This window comes from Macrobrachium nipponense, chromosome 2 (assembly GCF_015104395.2).
Source record: "Macrobrachium nipponense isolate FS-2020 chromosome 2, ASM1510439v2, whole genome shotgun sequence".
In the NCBI taxonomy this organism is placed as follows: domain Eukaryota; kingdom Metazoa; phylum Arthropoda; class Malacostraca; order Decapoda; family Palaemonidae; genus Macrobrachium; species Macrobrachium nipponense.
Window position 1 is genome coordinate 31357899 of NC_087201.1, and position 19044 is coordinate 31376942.

General features: G+C 38.0%; 1 protein-coding gene across 5 annotated transcripts in view; it reads right to left on the bottom strand.

The window, feature by feature from the left end:
- Window positions 1–19044, bottom strand: part of LOC135220510 (transcription factor collier-like) — a 229596-nt gene that overhangs the window by 13554 nt on the left and 196998 nt on the right. For 4 of the 5 annotated variants that reach the window (XM_064257657.1, XM_064257658.1, XM_064257661.1 and 1 more), the window contains exons 7-8: window positions 18328–18409; window positions 7616–7754 (exon numbers count right to left, since the gene is read on the bottom strand). In XM_064257657.1, the coding sequence (XP_064113727.1) occupies window positions 7616–7754; window positions 18328–18409 (221 nt within the window). The remainder of the gene's footprint in view (window positions 1–7615; window positions 7755–18327; window positions 18410–19044) is intronic. The other variant, XM_064257659.1, reaches the window with a different exon arrangement.

A 19044-nucleotide genomic window follows, 5' to 3' on the forward strand; every position in this document is an offset into this window, starting at 1 on the left:
ATTTTTTTCTACTCGTGTTTAAATTGCTAACTATTTTTCCTACTCGTTTTTAAATCACTAACTATTTTTCCTAATCGTGTTTAAATTGCTAACTATTTTTCCTACTCGTTTTTAAATCACTAACTATTTTTCCTAATCGTGTCTAAATGGCTAACTATTTTTCCAACTCGTTTTTAAATCACTAACTATTTTTTTCTACTCGTGTTTAAATCACTAACGACTTTTCCTAATCTTGTCTAAATCACTAACGACTTTTCCTAATCTTGTTTAGATCAGTAACGACTTTTCCTAATCTTGTTTAAATCACTAAATATTTTCCCCAGTCGTGTTTAAATGACTAATTTTCCCGTTCGGGTTTAAATCACTGACTATTCTTCCTACTCGTGTTTAAATCACTAACTATTTTTCCCATTTGTGTTTAAATCACTAACTATTTTTCCCATTTGTGTTTAAATCACTAACTATTCTTCCTGCTCGTGTTTAAATCACTGTCTATTTTTCCTACTCGTGTTTAAATCACTAAACATTTTTCCCATTCGTGTTTAAATCGCTAACTATTTTTCCTAATCGTTTTTAAATCACTAAATATTTTTCTTACTCAGGTTTAAATCACTAAATATTTTTCCCCATTCGTGTTTAAATGACTAACTATTTTTCCTACTCGTGTTTAAATCAAACTATTGCTAACTAATATTCCTGATTGTGTTTAAATCACTAACTATTTTTCCCACTCGTGTTTAAATCTCTAACTATTTTTCCCACTCATGTTTAAATCATTAACTATTTTTCACACTTGTGTTTAAATCGCTAACTATTTTTCCCACTCATGTTTAAATCACTAACTATTTTCAAACTCGTGTTTAAATCGCTAACTATTTTTTCCACTCGTGTTTAAATCACTATTTTTCTCACTCGTATTTAAATCACTTAACTATTTTTCCAACTCCTGTTCAAATCACAAACTATTTTTCCTACTCGTGTTTAAATCACTAACTATTTTTCCTACTCGTGTTTAAATCACTAACTATTCTTCCCAGTCGTGTTTAAATTCTCAAAGTGCTCTAAAATGTTCTTCATAGGAACCAACGGAAGTCGTGGCTGCGTTATATTAAGAGTTTAAGAATACAGGTCTCTTATTCTTGTAGAAACTTGAATAACGAATTGGTCAGTCAGTGAAAATCCTTTACTTAAGAATTTTTAAGAAAATTCACTCCAGATTATTTCCTTTTCAGAACAAATGATACATTCTTCGACAGAGCAAGAAGACAGCAACGAAAACGTTCGCTCAGGAACACGGTGCCGGTGATCCTGTCCAAGAGAGAGAGAGAGAGAGAGAGAGAGAGAGAGAGAGAGAGAGAGAGAGAGAGGGCTAATAGAGATGTACCGAGGGCTCCAGAGTCGACGATAGCTACCGACTCCTCCAAAAGACTACCGATGAAATTAGGATGGGTGAATAAGGATTGATTGTACTAATACACCCTTCCTCTCGCCCTTCCCCCTCCCGGTGGGGGAGGGGGGTGTACGAGGGCTTGGGGGCCAACGGAGGGATCGGAAACCAAGAAAAGTTTCAAACATACATGCTGAGAGAGAGAGAGAGAGAGAGAGAGAGAGAGAGAGAGAGAGAGAGCGAGCATGGCGAAAGTCGCATCTTTCTCATCGACGCTTTGTGATTCACAATGTGATTAGTTCTGTACACACACACACACACACACACAAACATTTATGAAATTTTTATCACACGTTGATTATTTATATACAATACAATCTTTAAGTTACAAACGTCGTTTTATATACAATTGACGCCAGGAGAATGATCAATGAAGTGGGATTTTTAAGTGATAAATGGAATAGTACTGACAAAGTACCTTTCCAGTGAGTTCAGTCGACGGCTCAGCTCAGCGGTTACCGTAGGCTGGAGTCGCTGGAAAGGTATACTGTGTCGAGTGTTTGGAGACACTTCCGTGCTATTCCACTTTTCACTTAAAAATTCCACTTCGGGGATATTCCCGAAGTAGAATGAACTGATTACTGAACGACGTTTGTAGCTTAACCAATGGCGAAGGACAAGAGACAAGCTAACAACTTCTCACATGAAGGCCAGTTAAGAATCCGAATTTTGTATAAGGTCCACAATAACATATCAGTGGGAGAATGTGAGACTTTATACAAATGTGTAGAAAGCTTTCGAACGCTACCCTGGTTTCGTCCTCAGTCCATCTAAGTAATTATAACAAAATGTGACGAGGTGAGCTTCTGAAAACTGGCGGTGGTGGTCAGCTCCTCCTCCAAGGGTCACGTCGATGACGGAAGTGGTCAACTTATAGGTTGTTTCATCTCTGTAAATATTTCTGGCTCATATCCTACTCGATCTTCTCACGGGCTGTTGCGATATTGCAAGTAACCTCTCCTTCTCCTCCGAAGGTGTCTCGTGGAATACAGGTGCGGACTCTGGGGTGTTCCAGAGTACCTGTAGAACTAAGGGAAAACAGAGCCTGTCCTAATACTTAAAATCTTTAAACGAACGTCCTAAGTATGCAGTAATTAACCATAGGGTCCTCGTTAACAAACGGCTCGTTTCCTTCCAAAGATTCTACCACTTTTATAGCGGTTGTTCAGCTTAATAGTCAGGGGTTTGCTCAAAAGCAAGGGGTTGCCAGAGGCTCTCCATTGTCCCCGGTCTTGGGTAATATTTGTGTGGACTTTGCAGAAAGGGAGATTCCAAGTAGATGTGATGAATTACCAACTAAGCCAGTTTTATGGGTGAGGTGTGTTGATGATGTTTTCGCAGTTATCAGAGGAACTGGGGAAAATTTAACCAAACAAGTGGAAATGGCTATAGTAACCAACCATCAATTCAGTTTACGACAAGATATGGAAGTGAGTTCAAAGTTGCCCTTTTATGGATGTTTTGGTTTTTAGAGACTGTAACAGTCAGATGTTTAAATCAACACATTCGGAAAGTTACATGCAGTTCTATTCGTCTCACTCAAATAAAATCGAAAGCAATGTAGTCATGAATTTTGACTTAGGAGCTTTCAAAGACATGTGACCCTGAGTATGGCAAGAGGGGGAACTACAACACATGACGTCAACTTTCAGGAGCCTCACTTTATTGAGAAGTCTTTCACTCGAGCGAGGAGGTCATTATGTTGTCCAAAAGCTAATAACAGGGGCACATCAAATAGATATATAACATCACCATTCAATCCTAACGTCGGGAACACTTTTGCAGGTTTGTAAACAATAATCAGAATGACACTAAAGTTGTATTCAAATATGTTAATACGATGAGAGACAACCTGATTAGAAATAACAATAATGATGAAAATTCCAGAGTTCAAAAAGTTGATGAATTACCTTGTGAAGATTGCAGGTTGAAATATTTTGAGGAAAGTGGGCGGGGACTAATTACACGCTTAGGGGACCACAGACCTGACTGGAATGGTGCAATTATTATTTTCAAAAGTAACCACGTAAACATAAGGCGATTAGTAGAAGGCGCCGCTATAAAAGTGGAAGAAATAAGTAAAGGCAATAAGGACCCTATGGTTTAATTATTGCATACTTTAGACGTTCGTTAAAGATTCTAAGTGTTAGGACAGGAGTCCGCACCTGTATTCGAAGAAACTCCTCCTCCTCGCCGGAGGAAGAAATACTTGCAATATCGCAACAGCCCGTGAGAAGATCTAGGATAGCAGCCAGAAATGTAAACAGAAGAGGTGAAACGACATGACGTCACCCTTGGAGGAAGAGCTGACCACCACCGCCATCCATCCCCTAACGTCGGCTTTTCTGAAGTATATATGAGGGTATAACTGTGATTACATAACCGTACTAATAAATGACATAATGCCTTTCTATTGCATTTGCTTCGGAAGTTGAAACAGTCTATGTCTAAAGCCCGCCACTAACGTTCAGTTATGCCTGCACAGTTATAACTGCGCAGTCGGACTGTGCAGCCAGTTCTTCGCCACTAACGATACAGTCCGTTTTTCTTCAGTCCTCCGTAGGATCCATGGCGTCAACACACGATGCTCTGGCTGTAAATGACTTGCTTTCGTTTCAAAGTGAACATATATAGGCCTGATATTTTTTCTATTTCATTAAAAGGGTTAATACTGATTTATTTTCGTTTAAAGATTGACTTTCTTATGACGTGTTACGATGAATGAAAACCCTTAGTGTACTACTGTCCTCCTGTGCTTCATTAGTGTGGATTAGTCTAATTTCATTTCCAAGCGAACTTTCGTGAGATGTAAGCAATGAAAAAACATACATAGTCCACACTTAACGTTCAGTTATAACTGCACAGTCCAAGAGTGCAGTTAAAACTGCGCAGGCATAACAGAACGTTAGTGGCGGGCTTAAGGTGGACTACTATAGATTTTATTGTACCGGAAAACCTGTTCTTGCCTACAAAGAAAATGTACAGAAAGAGCAGCTTTCTTCCGACCATAATCCTCAATCCTCATAGGAAGCTAGAACAGCTGAGACGTTCTTCTGTCACTAATAAATCATGTTACGTTGTTCTACCATTTGTCTAATTGAAGCTTCTGACGCGATTTGGATTTCTTTGGCTGATGGCACAGCCATGAATATATATCCCCTTTGTAGGGTTGTGGGTGTGGTGGTGGAGGAGGAGGCGGAGGGGGGGGGGAGGGGGGGGGGGGGGGGGGGGGGGGGGGGGGGGGGGGGGGTTCGGAAGGCGGCCGTTACTAAAGGATACTCGTAGCGTCCTTTCGGCCCATAACTGCGCCCACTTTTTTAAAGCATTTTCCTTCACATACATCCCTACTGCCTTTCCTCTTTAATCTTGCTGCCCAACCTCTCTAAGTTAAGTATATCTTGGTTTAACCAGACCACTGAGCTGATTAACAGCTCTCCTAGGGCTGGCCCGAAGGATTAGATATATTTATACGTGGCTAGGAACCAATTGGTTATCTAGCAACGGGACCTACAGTTTAGTGAGATCCGAACCACACTTTATCGAGAAATGAATTTCTATCGCCAGAAATAAATTCCATTGATTCCGCGTTGGCAGAGCCTTCAGTGCACCTCATGCGGTGCACTGTAGGCATTACTTAAGGTTCTTTGCAGTGTGCCTTCGGTCCCTAGCTGTAGACCCTTTCGTTTCTTTTACTGCACCTCCTTTCATATTCTCTTACTTCCATCTTTCTTTTCACCCTCTCCTATCAATTGATTCATAATGCAACTGCATTGAGGTTTTTCTCCTGTTACACATTTCGGACCTTTTACTGTCACTTTCTGTTTCAGCGCTGAATGACCTCATAGGTTCCAGTGCTCTGGCCTTTGGCTTAAATTCTTGCTGGGAGAATTGTTTCATTGGGATTTATACTTTATTTATTATGTAAATTTTTTTTTTTAATTATTCAAGGTTAGTGTATCAGCCAAACAAAAGTTACCCGAGGAACAAAAAGAGGCTTAGCCATTGACGAATGGCTTGGAAATAAAAGTCGAAACCGGTCAGGACCTACTACACCCCGCCTCTTATCTTTCAAGCCTGTGGATATGTGTGATAAATGAATCACGTGTTAAAGCATCTCATGGTATTTCTGTTGCGTCAGAAATGAATTCTGTCAGTGCACAAAGATCAGACCTTAACTCAATGCGGACATTGGCTACAAATTACTTGTTGGTAGCTTATTGCAGTATTCACTGTGTTTACTGAAGTGTAATCAGTTAATTCGTCACAGAAGCATTCTTAAAACCCCTACGAATTCTGCCCCTTGACAAAATATACCCAAGCGCAACAAGGGGGGCGCAGAATCGCTTGTTGAATACATCATTCATTTCATCAATTGTCCGATGAATCGGTTACCTGATTGCGATACGAGACGGTGAAAAGTCTCCATCTCCAGCGTCTTGGAAATAATAATAAAAATCCCGGTGCAGCGCACTCCAAGGGATAAGAGGTAAAAATAATATAAAAAAAAGAAAAAGAAAAAAAAAAGAATCCTTGTATGTTCCAACCCCTCAAGTCGTAAAACTCACTCTGAGTTTTGGCGGGAATAAACATTTAAACCCCCACCTCCCCCTCTCCCCCCGAAACCGGCCCATCCCCCGAAAAAAAAGAGGCATCGGCGAGATTATCATCGAATACTTACCAGGATTACACGAATCAGAGTGATAACTTGTGGATCCCGTGCTTCGAAAGATTCGCCGTATCAATGGCACTGATTTCGACGTATCCCTTATATCTGAGGAATTTTACAAGCGACGGGATCCTCAAAAACACATACATAAAAATACGAATTGCCATTCTCGCGTCTTGTGAACAACGAGGCGCCTTGCACCAATCAGCAGCCGAGCCTGGTTCCCAGTGGGAGAATAAACCAATCAGCGGCGAGCTATGGCCCCGCGGGGGATTGTCTAAGACCAACTTACAAATGAGAAACTATTGTTGCTTTTTACCGTAAGATCGCCGTGGGGGGATCCCAAAGTTAGTAAAAGACATAGTTCATAGGAGTGTAAGCTATGACTCTCCTTCACGGGGATGTTGGTCTGGTCTGCTCCTGCGTCCTGAGTCCTGCCTCTGCTGTAACTGCTGTTACTATTACTGCTTCCGTTACCAATACCTGGTAGATGTTTGAGGCGACAAAGGGGCATCGAGAGAGAGAGAGAGAGAGAGAGAGAGAGAGAGAGAGAGAGCACAGTCATCTCCGAATCCCTCTCTCCTCGGCAGAAAAGTTATTACAATAGGAATTCCACACCAACAATATGATGGAAAGTTGCCTTTTCTTTCGCTTCAGTGGTAATAAAAAGTTCCGGTAAGCAGGAATAAATTTCACTTCAGAATCGGAGCTAAATAAAAACCGTCGGGGAACGTCAAAAGAAAAAAAAAGGACGAAAGAAGTAAAAAGGGCCCCTCCAGTCGAAAAAGAATTCTCCTTAAAGACGAGAAGGATTACCAACTGCTGGAATTTTAAGACTTCTAGTGTGAAGGCTTAAGACAAAATGTCCTCTCAATTCGCACAATTACTAAGGGATGTCATAACGTGTAGCAGTATCCACTTTAAAACTTGGTCTTTCCTATCTTGTTTCCCATTTGTAGCGGTTCTGTTTTATTTATCAAGAAACAAAATACATATAAAAATTTTTATTTGATGATCCTTGCCCTCTCAGCCACTTTATAATTATAGAGTTCACCTGAGCAATGGAAAGTGGTAAGAACCAAGATTTCATTCGTGGGTTTCAGCTATCGATTCGAAGTTTCAAATTCTGTGTCGCAGTTACGGGTTGACGCTATGCTGGTATTTTTCCTACAGTTTTCTTCAAACATGGAAGGGAATAAAAAAAAAAGAAAGGAATACCCGGCTAAAAATGATGCATACGAAGGGAATCAGAAAAAAAAATGACAAGCAAAGAGAAGAGAAATGATAGTAGATAGGCTATGAACGACTGAACACTCGCACTCTTGTTTAGAATTGTCCCCCACGTACACACACAAATACAAAGATGGAATCCTCTGTATCCAAACAGGAAATACGAAGCTAAAAACGTTGCGTATAAAGGTGAAATTTCTGTAGAGGAATTCCTGCCCAATAAACAGACGCTTTCAGCTTCGTATTCCGGATTCTTAGGAACTCATACTCACAGAAGTACTCACCAAACATTCCTTCGGTTGGGTCGAGTCGTTTGGCTCTTCGGCCGTGTTTCGAATTGTTGTGGACGAACATGTTGTCGGAGACGGCCAGAAGGGGCCCTGTGACGTCCACCTGCTGTGATATCACCACCTGGAGAAAAGCGAGAAAAATAGATTAAATGTTTTGCACTGTGAATTACAAGACAATCGAGATAGACTGTAATGCACTATTATTTTTGTGACCACTTGTGTAAAAGAGCATCTGGCGTAAGGGAGGTAGGTCTCAAAGATGGCAAAGGTTCTATAACATATTTAGCAACTGTCATCAGAGTCATCATGAAAGGTATGACCACTCTATATACCCATGATATATTCAATACTAATCTCCTTACACCAAGGAAGTGTTCAAATTCATGAAAGAATACAGAAGCGTCTATGAAGTACAATTTTTTGTTTTTGTTTTTTAGCATTTATGTTTGATCTCGTCACAAGGACTGGAAATATGTTTCCCATCCTTTCCCACCCTATTTTTCAACACTCATTGAGAAATTTCCACCCTACAGAGTAATGGCATGGAGTGTGCTACCTCGAACCCTCTTCAACAGCCTCTTATCCACACTTCCATCCACAGGAGAGATTAGGCAACTGCCGACCAAATATAAAAATTCGCAAACAAAGCCCTCCATTGCTAAGGGAATCCGGGATATACCAGGAACCCGGTAGTCTTCGAAAATAATTTTCTTTGTCATTACGAAAAAAACAAAAAACAAAACTACAGGGAAAAATAAATCAAGAAAATCGCTAGCAGACTCCTTGAAAAGAGGGAAAGTGGCATCCGCAGTGCGGTGAGGCGGAAGTGACGTTGAGTGGCGGGAAAGATAAAGTGACACCGGATTGGTGGATTAATGGCTGGTAAATAGGTCACGTGACGACAAAACCGGCGGGAAAGTCTGGCGGGAAGTGGACACGCGTAATCCCTCGTGCACGAATGGAGAGGCCTGATAAGGGCTGGGAGGGAATTCTTTGGGCCCAAGAACTCAAGGGTTTGGTCACGACACAGGGAAAGAACTATCACCATTTCTTTCCTCATTTCCCTTTCAGTCACCATCGAATTCAGTCTCTGTGGCTAATCGTTGTCATTCTATAATTAAGATAACTAAGACGCGCACTCTTTCGAAGTTTATCACTTTGAAGCTCATGACCGGTTTCATTTTACATAATTGACTTGATATTGCTGTAAGGAGTGGAGAGTATTGGCGAATTGTCTCGTCTCGTCAAGACGGAGAAAAGTCATCTCAGTGCAAAAAATGGAAGCCCTTATAAAACGGCAAATCTAATTAACTTTTCTTTGATCATTTTCCAAATGCAATAAAATAATTTTCCAAATGAAATACAAACCAAGGAATGAATGCCCTTAGTGACCAATCATTATATTGACAACTATGATAACATTATTATTATCATTTTCATTCAATTTTTGTTTTATGTTTTCTACCATTGTACTGTTTTCTTTTATTCTGCTAAAGGCTAGTATTATATTCCTAAAAACTCATGGAGTAGGAGATGTAGTAATTCCATCCTTGCACATCGAAAAAAACTGAAGATACAAAAAAATAATAATAATTTGAATACAGTTAAATCAATACTCAGCCCCAGCCTAATTATTATTATTATTAATATTATTATTATTATTATTATCAAAATACTCATTGTTTAGCGTGAGTCTTGAAATAGAAACAAATCCACAGTTACGTTTGTGTACATATATTTAAAGAGAAATCTGCACACAAAGCTTTAGTGAAACATAAAATATATGCACATTACGTAACTGTGGATGTTTATTATTATTATTATTAGGGAAAAACTCTCTATCACGAGAGTATATATAATGTTCTAAAGGGTCCACAATAATACAAAGTGTAAAAAGTCCGTGTATAATTTTGAAGACTTTACAGAAAGCTTTGGACTGAAGATGAACCCAGGGAAGGGTTCGAAAGCTTTCTGTAAAGTCTTCAAAATTATACACGGACTTTTTACACTCTGTATTATTGTGGACCCTTTGGAACATTATTATCATTATTATGCTCTTCGACGTACATGATTGGTAGTCTTGTACGAGTGAACGCCTAAAGCAAACGGAGCCAGCCCCCCGCCCCCCCAAAAAATGCATGGAATTGAAGAGTAAATACAGTGTACTATTGATGGTTTGTGCAAAAAATTACAGATATGATTACTGAAGTGCAATTTACTCAGGTCCATTTTGCAACTTATCAAGATAAACTTTACAAAAGGAGCTATTATGTATAACAGTCGGTCTTCAGAATATGAAGAAATTATAATTGCCATAAGGCGTTATTACACAGTACAGGCACTATAATAAAGAAAAAGCATTAAGTCAGCAGTGCGAGCAGTAGGGTGACTGATTTAACTGAACTCGAGAATAGATGTCTTTTTTTTTTATGCCATTTCGATCAGATGTATTTAGATCATCTTTGGTGCGTCACTATGCCATGACCGGAAATAAACAGAGTTAAAAGAAACAATAATGTATACGAGTGTATTTTCAAAATACAAAAAAATAAAATAAAATATACATTGTTGTATAATTAATTAATCAATTATGGTGTAGATTTTAACTCAATATTGAAAAAGCTACGATCTTTGAAGAATTTTTTTGTAAGGTTTTGTTATGATTTTTAGTTTTCTACAAGCGCAGCTCGTATCAGGTAGCTATATATATTTCTCATCTAAAAAAGAAAAAGAAAAAAAGTTTTACCAAATTTAAATATCGGTCTGAATAAGAACAAAATTATGGAATATAAGATATAAAAAAAATTTAATTTCTCTGATGAAAATTACGTTTCAAATTCTTGTAACTGATTCATAGGACGATGCTCCTCCAGATACTTTGCCCAGTATGGCATATTTCGAGGTGAATCAAACGAGACGAATAAATGACTCTCGGAGTGATGAGGGCATAGGGCAGGCGATAATGAGCCAAAGCCGGGCATGTCGCACGGAAGACCCAGGCCTGCCATCTGGCAGCATAAATCTACACTACACAAACACTGGCGCCTTCTTTCGTCTCGTTCCCGTGTTTTGACTGCGACGTCTGTTTCGTGTTCACCTTCAGAAGCCAAGCCGCTTCCTTCATGTTCCATCGATTGTGACTACAATCATAACAATTAGATATTCATATGAGCAACTGGCCGAGACCTATCGGTACGCAGAGAGAGAGAGAGAGAGAGAGAGAGAGAGAGAGAGAGAGAGAGAGAGTATAAAAGACATGACGAAAGAGAAAGAATGTTCTCCTTTAGTATACCCAATAAAGCCAACCTATCTGTCTCTTCGCTTCGAAAGACAAGACGGACGTTTCATCATCTAGTAACACTTGCCAACGCGCCGCCGTGCGCTAATCTGGCCGTTAAGTCATCTATATGAATAACAAATAAATGTCGAGATTATCAACCCGTAGCACCGTTCTAAGAGGGGAATAGGAGTAATCTGACAGAGCGCGGGTACACAAACACCGTTCAGTTTCAACAAACATGGGCGAATATCGCCTCCAGTGGAGGGGGAGGTTATCAGAAGAAAATGGCATTTAAAGGCCTCACAAGAGAGAGAGAGAGAGAGAGAGAGAGAGAGAGAGAGAGAGAGAGAGAGACCCTCTCTCTGTCTCTCTCTCTCTCAGTATGAATGGCTGGGACACATTCCTTCCCAGAAAGGCTATCGACCACAGAGATAATTTTTGGAGATAATAAATAAAATATCAAGGTTCAGGATTAGCAGCATAAACAGAGCTGACTGATATATTTGAAGTCCAAAGTGGTTACGGCAGAAGCTTAATAACATAATGTGTAGTTGGTTACTTACACGTGGAAATTAAAGTCATAAATATGATAAGTAATTCGACGTCTAAGCGAAGTTCATAAAGCTTCGTAATAATTAGTGGTCTCGGAGAAGGGAGGAATTAATTTTTAAAAATGCGAATAAACTTGAAAAAATAAAATGAACAACAACAACAACTTCAATGAGAAATAAACGAAATAGATCTGTTGATTTATTTATTTATATATTTATTTTTTTTCACTAAGTTGGTCATCTTTTGTGTTTTTGTTTTTTTACAAAATCCCGTTGGCCATACCAGAATAATGAACGACAAAGAAGCGCAATCCACAATAGCAAGCCGCCATTATCATTACTTTTAATCTCTCGTTCTAAATTTTGTGTACTTAATGTATCTTCCTTGTATACTTCTCTATTTGGCCCTGAGCTGAATTACAGGATTATTATTATTATTATTATATTATTATTATATTATCGCTTACTCGCGGAGTATGCCTACGAACTACTTTGTAGTTGTTCTTGATCTAGTTGGGGAGGGGGTAGGAAAGCCTAAAAAGGTCTAAAAAAGGCGTTTCGCTTTAAGTTAAAGATACAAGAATTTTAAGATATGATATTGATGATTTACTTATTGGAATGGAAATGTAAACAATAAATAATGTTCACGTTAAATAGTACAGAACAATTATTTCTAAAAACAAATAAACATAGGATAGTTATTATAATTTTCTTTGCTGAAACAACCCTCTACTTGACCACCACAGAATTTAGCGTGCGCCTCGAGTAAGTTGGAGGTCGGATCATGCCTTGTTGTTGTTGTTGTTACTATTATTATTATTATTATTACTATTATTATTATTAGCAGCAGCAGTAGCTCCCTCAGACGCTTTGTAAAGTATTTATGCAGAGCTGTGATGGCAATTACTCACTGTGCATACTTGACAGAGCGATGGTCGCACCAAGACGGTATGCACAAAGAGAGAGAGAGAGAGAGAGAGAGAGAGAGAGAGAGAGAGAGAGAGAGAGAGTGTCGTCTCTTTTACGAGAAAGCCGACGACGTGCGAATTCTCTTCTCCTCGCCTTTTATGGAAATTATGTATTTATTTTATCACCTTTTTGATGTCCCCGAGGCCATTACATGTGTGTATTTTGTCAGCGAGGTAGATTTGGGGAAATGGGGGAGAGGTGGGGGGGGTGGGGGAGGGGGGGTGGGGGGGAGGGGAGGGGGGGGGGGGGAAACACGAGGATGAGGAGGAGGAGGTCGAGGGAGAGAGTTCAAGGCAGTTCTTTTCCATCCCTCTGCTTTTAAAAGGTAGAAACAAACACCACACAAATTCGTTGGATGACAGCCACGACGGGGAAAATATTTCCTCAACTCTCTTTTTTCAAGTCTTATTTTTTTTTTTCTTGTCTATGAAAGTTGGGAGGGAGTGGAGGTAGGGATAGGTTTATTTTTATTATTATTATTATTATTATTATTATTATTGTAGTTTTTATGTCGTCTCGATGTATCTGGACTATCTTTTCTTCAAAGCTCAAAGTGGTTGTAGTATATGCCAAAATGAGTTCTTGTTGTATATCTACACAATTTCGCTGCCAATAAAATGAAAAAAAATAACGGCAAAATCACTTAAATAAGTGAGGCTAGACAGTACCGAGTACCTACAAAAAAATAAATAAATAAAATGAATAAAATAGGCAGAAGTAAAATGGAATTTCCATCCCCAACCTCCCACCACCAAAAAAAAAAAAAAAAAAAAAATCGACAAAGCAAACCGAAGAAACACCCTTCTCTGCATCTCTGCCAAACCCAGCCAAAGGCTAAAAGCGGGATTTTCATAATGGGCGCAGTATGAAGACATCATTATTCCCCCTAAATAAACCAAACCCCGATTTATAATACATTTGGTTTACGAGGCTCAAATATTCTCTCAATTTTCATGAACCTCGTATACTTCTAGGCATTTGGAATTACAGATTAAATCAGATCTTGTTGTCATCCCATTACAAACCAATGGAAACAAATTCAACGTTGACGATGTATATTGGTTTGATATGATGACTTCGTTTACTCGGGGAGTAAGCCTACTAACTATTTTGTTGTTGTTGTTGTTGTTGTTTTTAGAGGGGGTAGGAAAGCCTAAAAAGGTCTGAAAAAGGTGATTCGCGTTGAGTTAAAGATACAAGAATTTTTCTCAGAATTTTCGTCGCGAGGTAGGCACACATTCGTTCTGTTCAGTAACAATGAGCAATAACGATAAATAAAAAGGATAAATTTATATAATTACTATAATTATAAATAGTAGTCTTGTATTAATAGACAATGCTGGCATTATTGAAAATAGAAATAATGACCTGTTACGTGATATCACTCTTCAAAAGAAAAAAAAAATACACTAAGAACTAAATCACAAAATACGCCATATAGAAAAATGTCTCTGCGTCAGTCGACTCAGCAAAGGGCAAAATCTGCCACTGTCCTCAGAAAATACCATGTCTCCTGTTAGCCGAATATATCTTATTCAGAAAAGGGGGCGGTACAGGGCAAGACATTAGCATCTCATTTCTGAACGTTCCAGAGTCGCCTGTAAATGAGGCTGTGACCTTCTTCCCCTGACCATCAGAGGGTTTCCTAATGAGGAGGAGGAGGAGGAGGAGGAGTCACAGCGACCCATTAACTCTAGAATACACCAAACCCAATATATGCCAAAAATACCCGGCGGCTATGCCCCCCTTCTCAAGTCCGGATTTAAGGTGGACAAGTACTTGATTATTGGCGCGACAAAGCCAATGCCGATGAAGTAGTAAAAACAAGTCAAAAATAATTTATTTTCGACAATTTTTTTTATAGTGTGTGTGTGTGTGTGTGTGTGTGTATACACACAGATGACAGGGAGACAGAACGTAGAAATACCAGAAATATTTTAATTCTTTTAACAATGCCTTGTATACTTATATGCATTTATTATTATTATTATTATTATTATTATTATTATTTAGAGAAAGCGATCGAGAGACTGTGAGTTCGCTATGAAGAGTAAAGCGAAGTTCTGACAACAGAGGCAACACAACGAAGGTCAAGACGTCAGGAAGGAGAAAGAAAGAAAAAAGAGGGGTACGAAGAAGGCATGGGTTGCTCCCGCCCCAGTGGGGGTGTTGAGAGGTGGCCTTGTCTCCCAAAAGGCCTGGTCAGTCTCACGCCCGAACTTCCGCCCGCAACGAGGCAGTATAATGAACGCCCATGGCTAACAGACTATATTATCTCTTCTTATTCGTCTTCTTCCCCGATTTCGAAATAGACGCGGAAATCATCTTTAACATCTTGAATGATCGAAACGTTTGGTTGTGGGGATTCCGAATGAAGATCGAATCACGTGAACGAATTGATTGAATGTTTATATACGTCAGTTGGATGAATATATCTTTTAATTCACTTCCTGAATTTTAGAAAATTCTCAATCTTAAAAGATGGTGAAATCAATCGCGAACTCTCGTGCAATTACTATTAATCGTGAACAAAATATACAGAGAGAGAGAGAGAGAGAGAGAGAGAGAGAGAGAGAGATAGCAATCATATGCTACTTGAATGACTCGGATCAAAATACAAGGGAAGATGAAGAGAAAGAAGAGTAGAAGAAGAGAGAGAGAGAGAGAGCACGCGAGAGAGCGGGAGAGAGAGAAGAGAGAGAGAGAGCAATCATATGCTACTTGAATGACTCATGATCAACATACAAGGGAAGAAGAAGAAGAAGAAGAAGAAGAGAGAGAGCGTAATCATACAATTTCTTTTAATTATGAACAAATTATAAAAGGAATCTGAGTGATAACTTGAGACTGCCTAAATCGCATATCATGTTTGACGAGAGAATAGGAAGAAAGTTCCAGGCACAATGGGGAAGCGGGGATGACGCGTGGGGAATGAAAGTTGTCTCGAGATCGCTCGCAGGAAATGACAGTTTTAAGACACTTTGGGCGCGCAGTTTTTAAATACGGGAGGAGTTCCAGACACCAATCAATCCATCTAGTCACATGTGTGAATTACACTCGCGTGTGCATACCGTAAATTAAGAAAATATATATATATATATATAAATATATAATATATAGATATATATATATAATATATAGTTATTATATATATATATATATATATATATATATAAATATATATATATAAATATATATAAGTAATATATATATATAGTATATATATATATAAAGTGTATCTCTATATATATATGCTCTCTATATCTCTATATATATCATATCTATATATATGAAAATACAAGGCTCACAAAACACTATTTTAACGTTGCAACCATATATTTCGGACACTTCCTTCTGTGCTCCTTTCATCTTCATATACTATTGTAATTACGTTAAAGATTCATATATATATATATATATATATATATATATATATCTATATATATATATATATATATATATATAAACATACACAGATAGATGAACAGACCAACAAGCAGTTGGATGAAGATTCAAATTGATATTTTTACAGTTATCTACACTCCCCTCTTGAAAGAGACGACAAAACACACCGTCCTTAAGGCAAAGAACTCTTAGCCTCATTTTTTAACCAAGTCTCCAAGCAGCTTCAAGAACCAGACAAGAATGTACTTTATGCCCCCGACATTATAGCTGACCAGCTGACAATGGTGAAGCCCTCTTTGAAAGATGTACACAAAGTTGTTATCTGTAACGTAATGTGCCATGTCTGCTTGCTAATCAGCCAATTGCAGAACTTCCCTCTCCTACCTCCTTGATGCCATAACTTCTGTGACTAACTCCATCAGTCTAAAATATTGCACAATAATAAGCGGTGGCCTGAACCCAACAGTTCGTGAAACTGCGTGAAAACAGAGGACGCGATAATTCTCTAAAACGCGCCATTGCATCAAAACATAACCCACTGCGATATTTATACAAGAAAGTCTTCAACGTCTGACAATCAACAGACAATTCGTGGTCTGAGGAATATGACCAAAGGCCACTCGAGTCAGAGAGGGAAGAAGTAACTTGATAACTTTAGACGAACGTGCTAAGTTAGAAGAACGAGGGAAGGTGAAATCACTCCCTTTTAACAGAACTTAAAACAAAAATGGCAAATTCCTTAACATACTCTAAACGAAAGGAAAATAAGTCCTAAGACCCATTAAAGTTATATATATATATTATATATATATATATATATTATTATATATCTATATATATATATATATATATATATATATCTATTATATATCATAATGGGGCAACTACTTTAAAATTTAAAGAGATTGTACTTTAGGTTATGTATCACCTCCAAGTGACTTTCGAAGCGAGCCATTCGTCGCCTTGGATTCGTAATGAAACAGTGAAAGAGTAATATGGACACCAAATGATCTCAATGAGACATTCATTGTCTTGGCGTAGCTCAATACCAGCAACCATAGCAACAAGCAGTTTTAAAGATGAATTAGCTAATGTCAAAAGCCGACGGGAACCCATGAAGGTGCGCTATAAAGAAAGAAAAAAAATTTAAGATAAAAAGGATGGAAAAATCTGTATTGCCACAAGCAACTCCAGGAAGCCCCATAGGTATTTTAGTCCGCCAGAGAGAGAGAGAGAGAGAGAGAGAGAGAGTCTATATATGAAGATTTAATACCTACACATTGATTTTGCACATTTCAAAGAGAGAGAGAGAGAGAGAGAGAGAGAGAGAGAGAGAGAGAGAGAGAGAGTGTAGTCTAAAAATTATTTAAGATTATTAGGCCTATAGGTCTACCTTGATTATGTGGTCATTGCATTAGAGAGAGAGAGAGAGAGTAGAGAGAGAGAGAGAGAGAGAGTGTAAAATTATTTAAGATTTATTACGTATTGGCTACCTTGATTATGCACATTTGAGAGAGAGAGAGAGAAGAGAGACGAGAGAGAGAGAGAGAGAGAGAGAGTAAAAATTATTTAAGATTTATTACGTATTGGCTACCTTGATTATGCACATTTGAGAGAGAGAGAGAGAGAGAGAGAGAGAGAGAGAGAGAGAGAGACTAAAAATTATTAATATTTAATACCAACACATTGATTATGCACATTTCAAAGAGAGAGAGAGAGAGAGAGAGAGAGAGAGAGAGAGAGAGAGAGAGAGAGAGAGAGAGAGAGTCTAAAAATGAGAGTGTGTGTGTGTGTGTGTGTTCGGAAAACCAGTAAGAAATCGTAGCAACGTTCATGAAAAAACGAAGAGGACATTCTTGACACACACAAAAACGACGGAGAAAATTGAAATATCTCCAAAGAGTGTGAAACATATCTCTGTAAGATTTGCTCTTTTGCACTGCTCGGTTACACAGGTTTTCAGGAACAAATTCTGTAACTTTTGAAAACGGAATGAAGATATCGCGGACGCGATACAGCGATACAGCTCTCATAAAACTGTATCGGAATTACCACTGGCAATCTATCACAGCTCTCACCTGCTTTACCAAGTTAGTATTGTTGTGAATAAAATCTACAATTATGAACGAAATACTGCAAAGAAAAAAAAAGTTACATCGAACAAAGGCGACCCACAAATGAAGGGAAAACATACGTAAGACGAAACATTTAGAAACAAATGTCAATCAAAACCTTCAGAAAAAGATGTAAGACAAAGCATTCAAAAACAAATGTCGTACAAAACATCACCCCCCCAAAAAAAAAGTTAAACGAAAGGCCAAGAAACGCTAGCGCATAAATTCCACGAATTCTTCTCGGGCTCCTTCTATTTATATATAAAAAAAAGAAAATAAAATCAAAGCAAAAGAACACACGCAGCCTAGGCGGAAAAAAGCAAACGCAGACATTGTTCAGCACTGCTTTAAATCAATGGATTGAAGAACACTCACCTGAAAACGCCTCATATCTCTGGGGTTACCGGCATTCTTCAAGCAGTTCTGGTTACACTTCAGGAAGAATTTCAGAAAAAATCTGCAAGGAAAAAAAAAAAAGAAAGTTCAGACAATGGATATTGCATTACCGCATACACGCCAAAAAAAGAAAAAAAAATAGCTATGAACTTTGATCTGTTTTGTAATATAATAATAATAATACTAACAATAATAATATTAATAATACTCTGGTAGAAGAACCTCTTCTAGACGAATTCTGTTAAATAGGCAGAATTAAGCGAATTGATTTTTTATATTATTTTCTCTTATTTTTCTTATGAGCCAGATGGATAATAAGAAAAAAATAATATGTAAAATCAATTCGCTTAATTCTGCCATTTTATTGAACAACTAACAACAACAATAATAATAATAATAATAATAATAATAATAATAATAATAATAATAATAATAATAATAATAATAATAATAAGGACGGAGGCCTTCTCTGAGGGCAGTAGCATTGAATATTATAGCGGATTCAACGGCATTTAATTTATATAGAATCTTTATATGTCCTTAGGAAACCTGATACACCAGCTACATGCTGATGAGAAAAAGATAAGAATTGAGAAGATTCTATATAAATTAAATACCGTTGAAACAGCTATAATAATAATAATAATAATAATAATAATAATAATAACATATAACCTGTTCACAAATTCAGTTGAG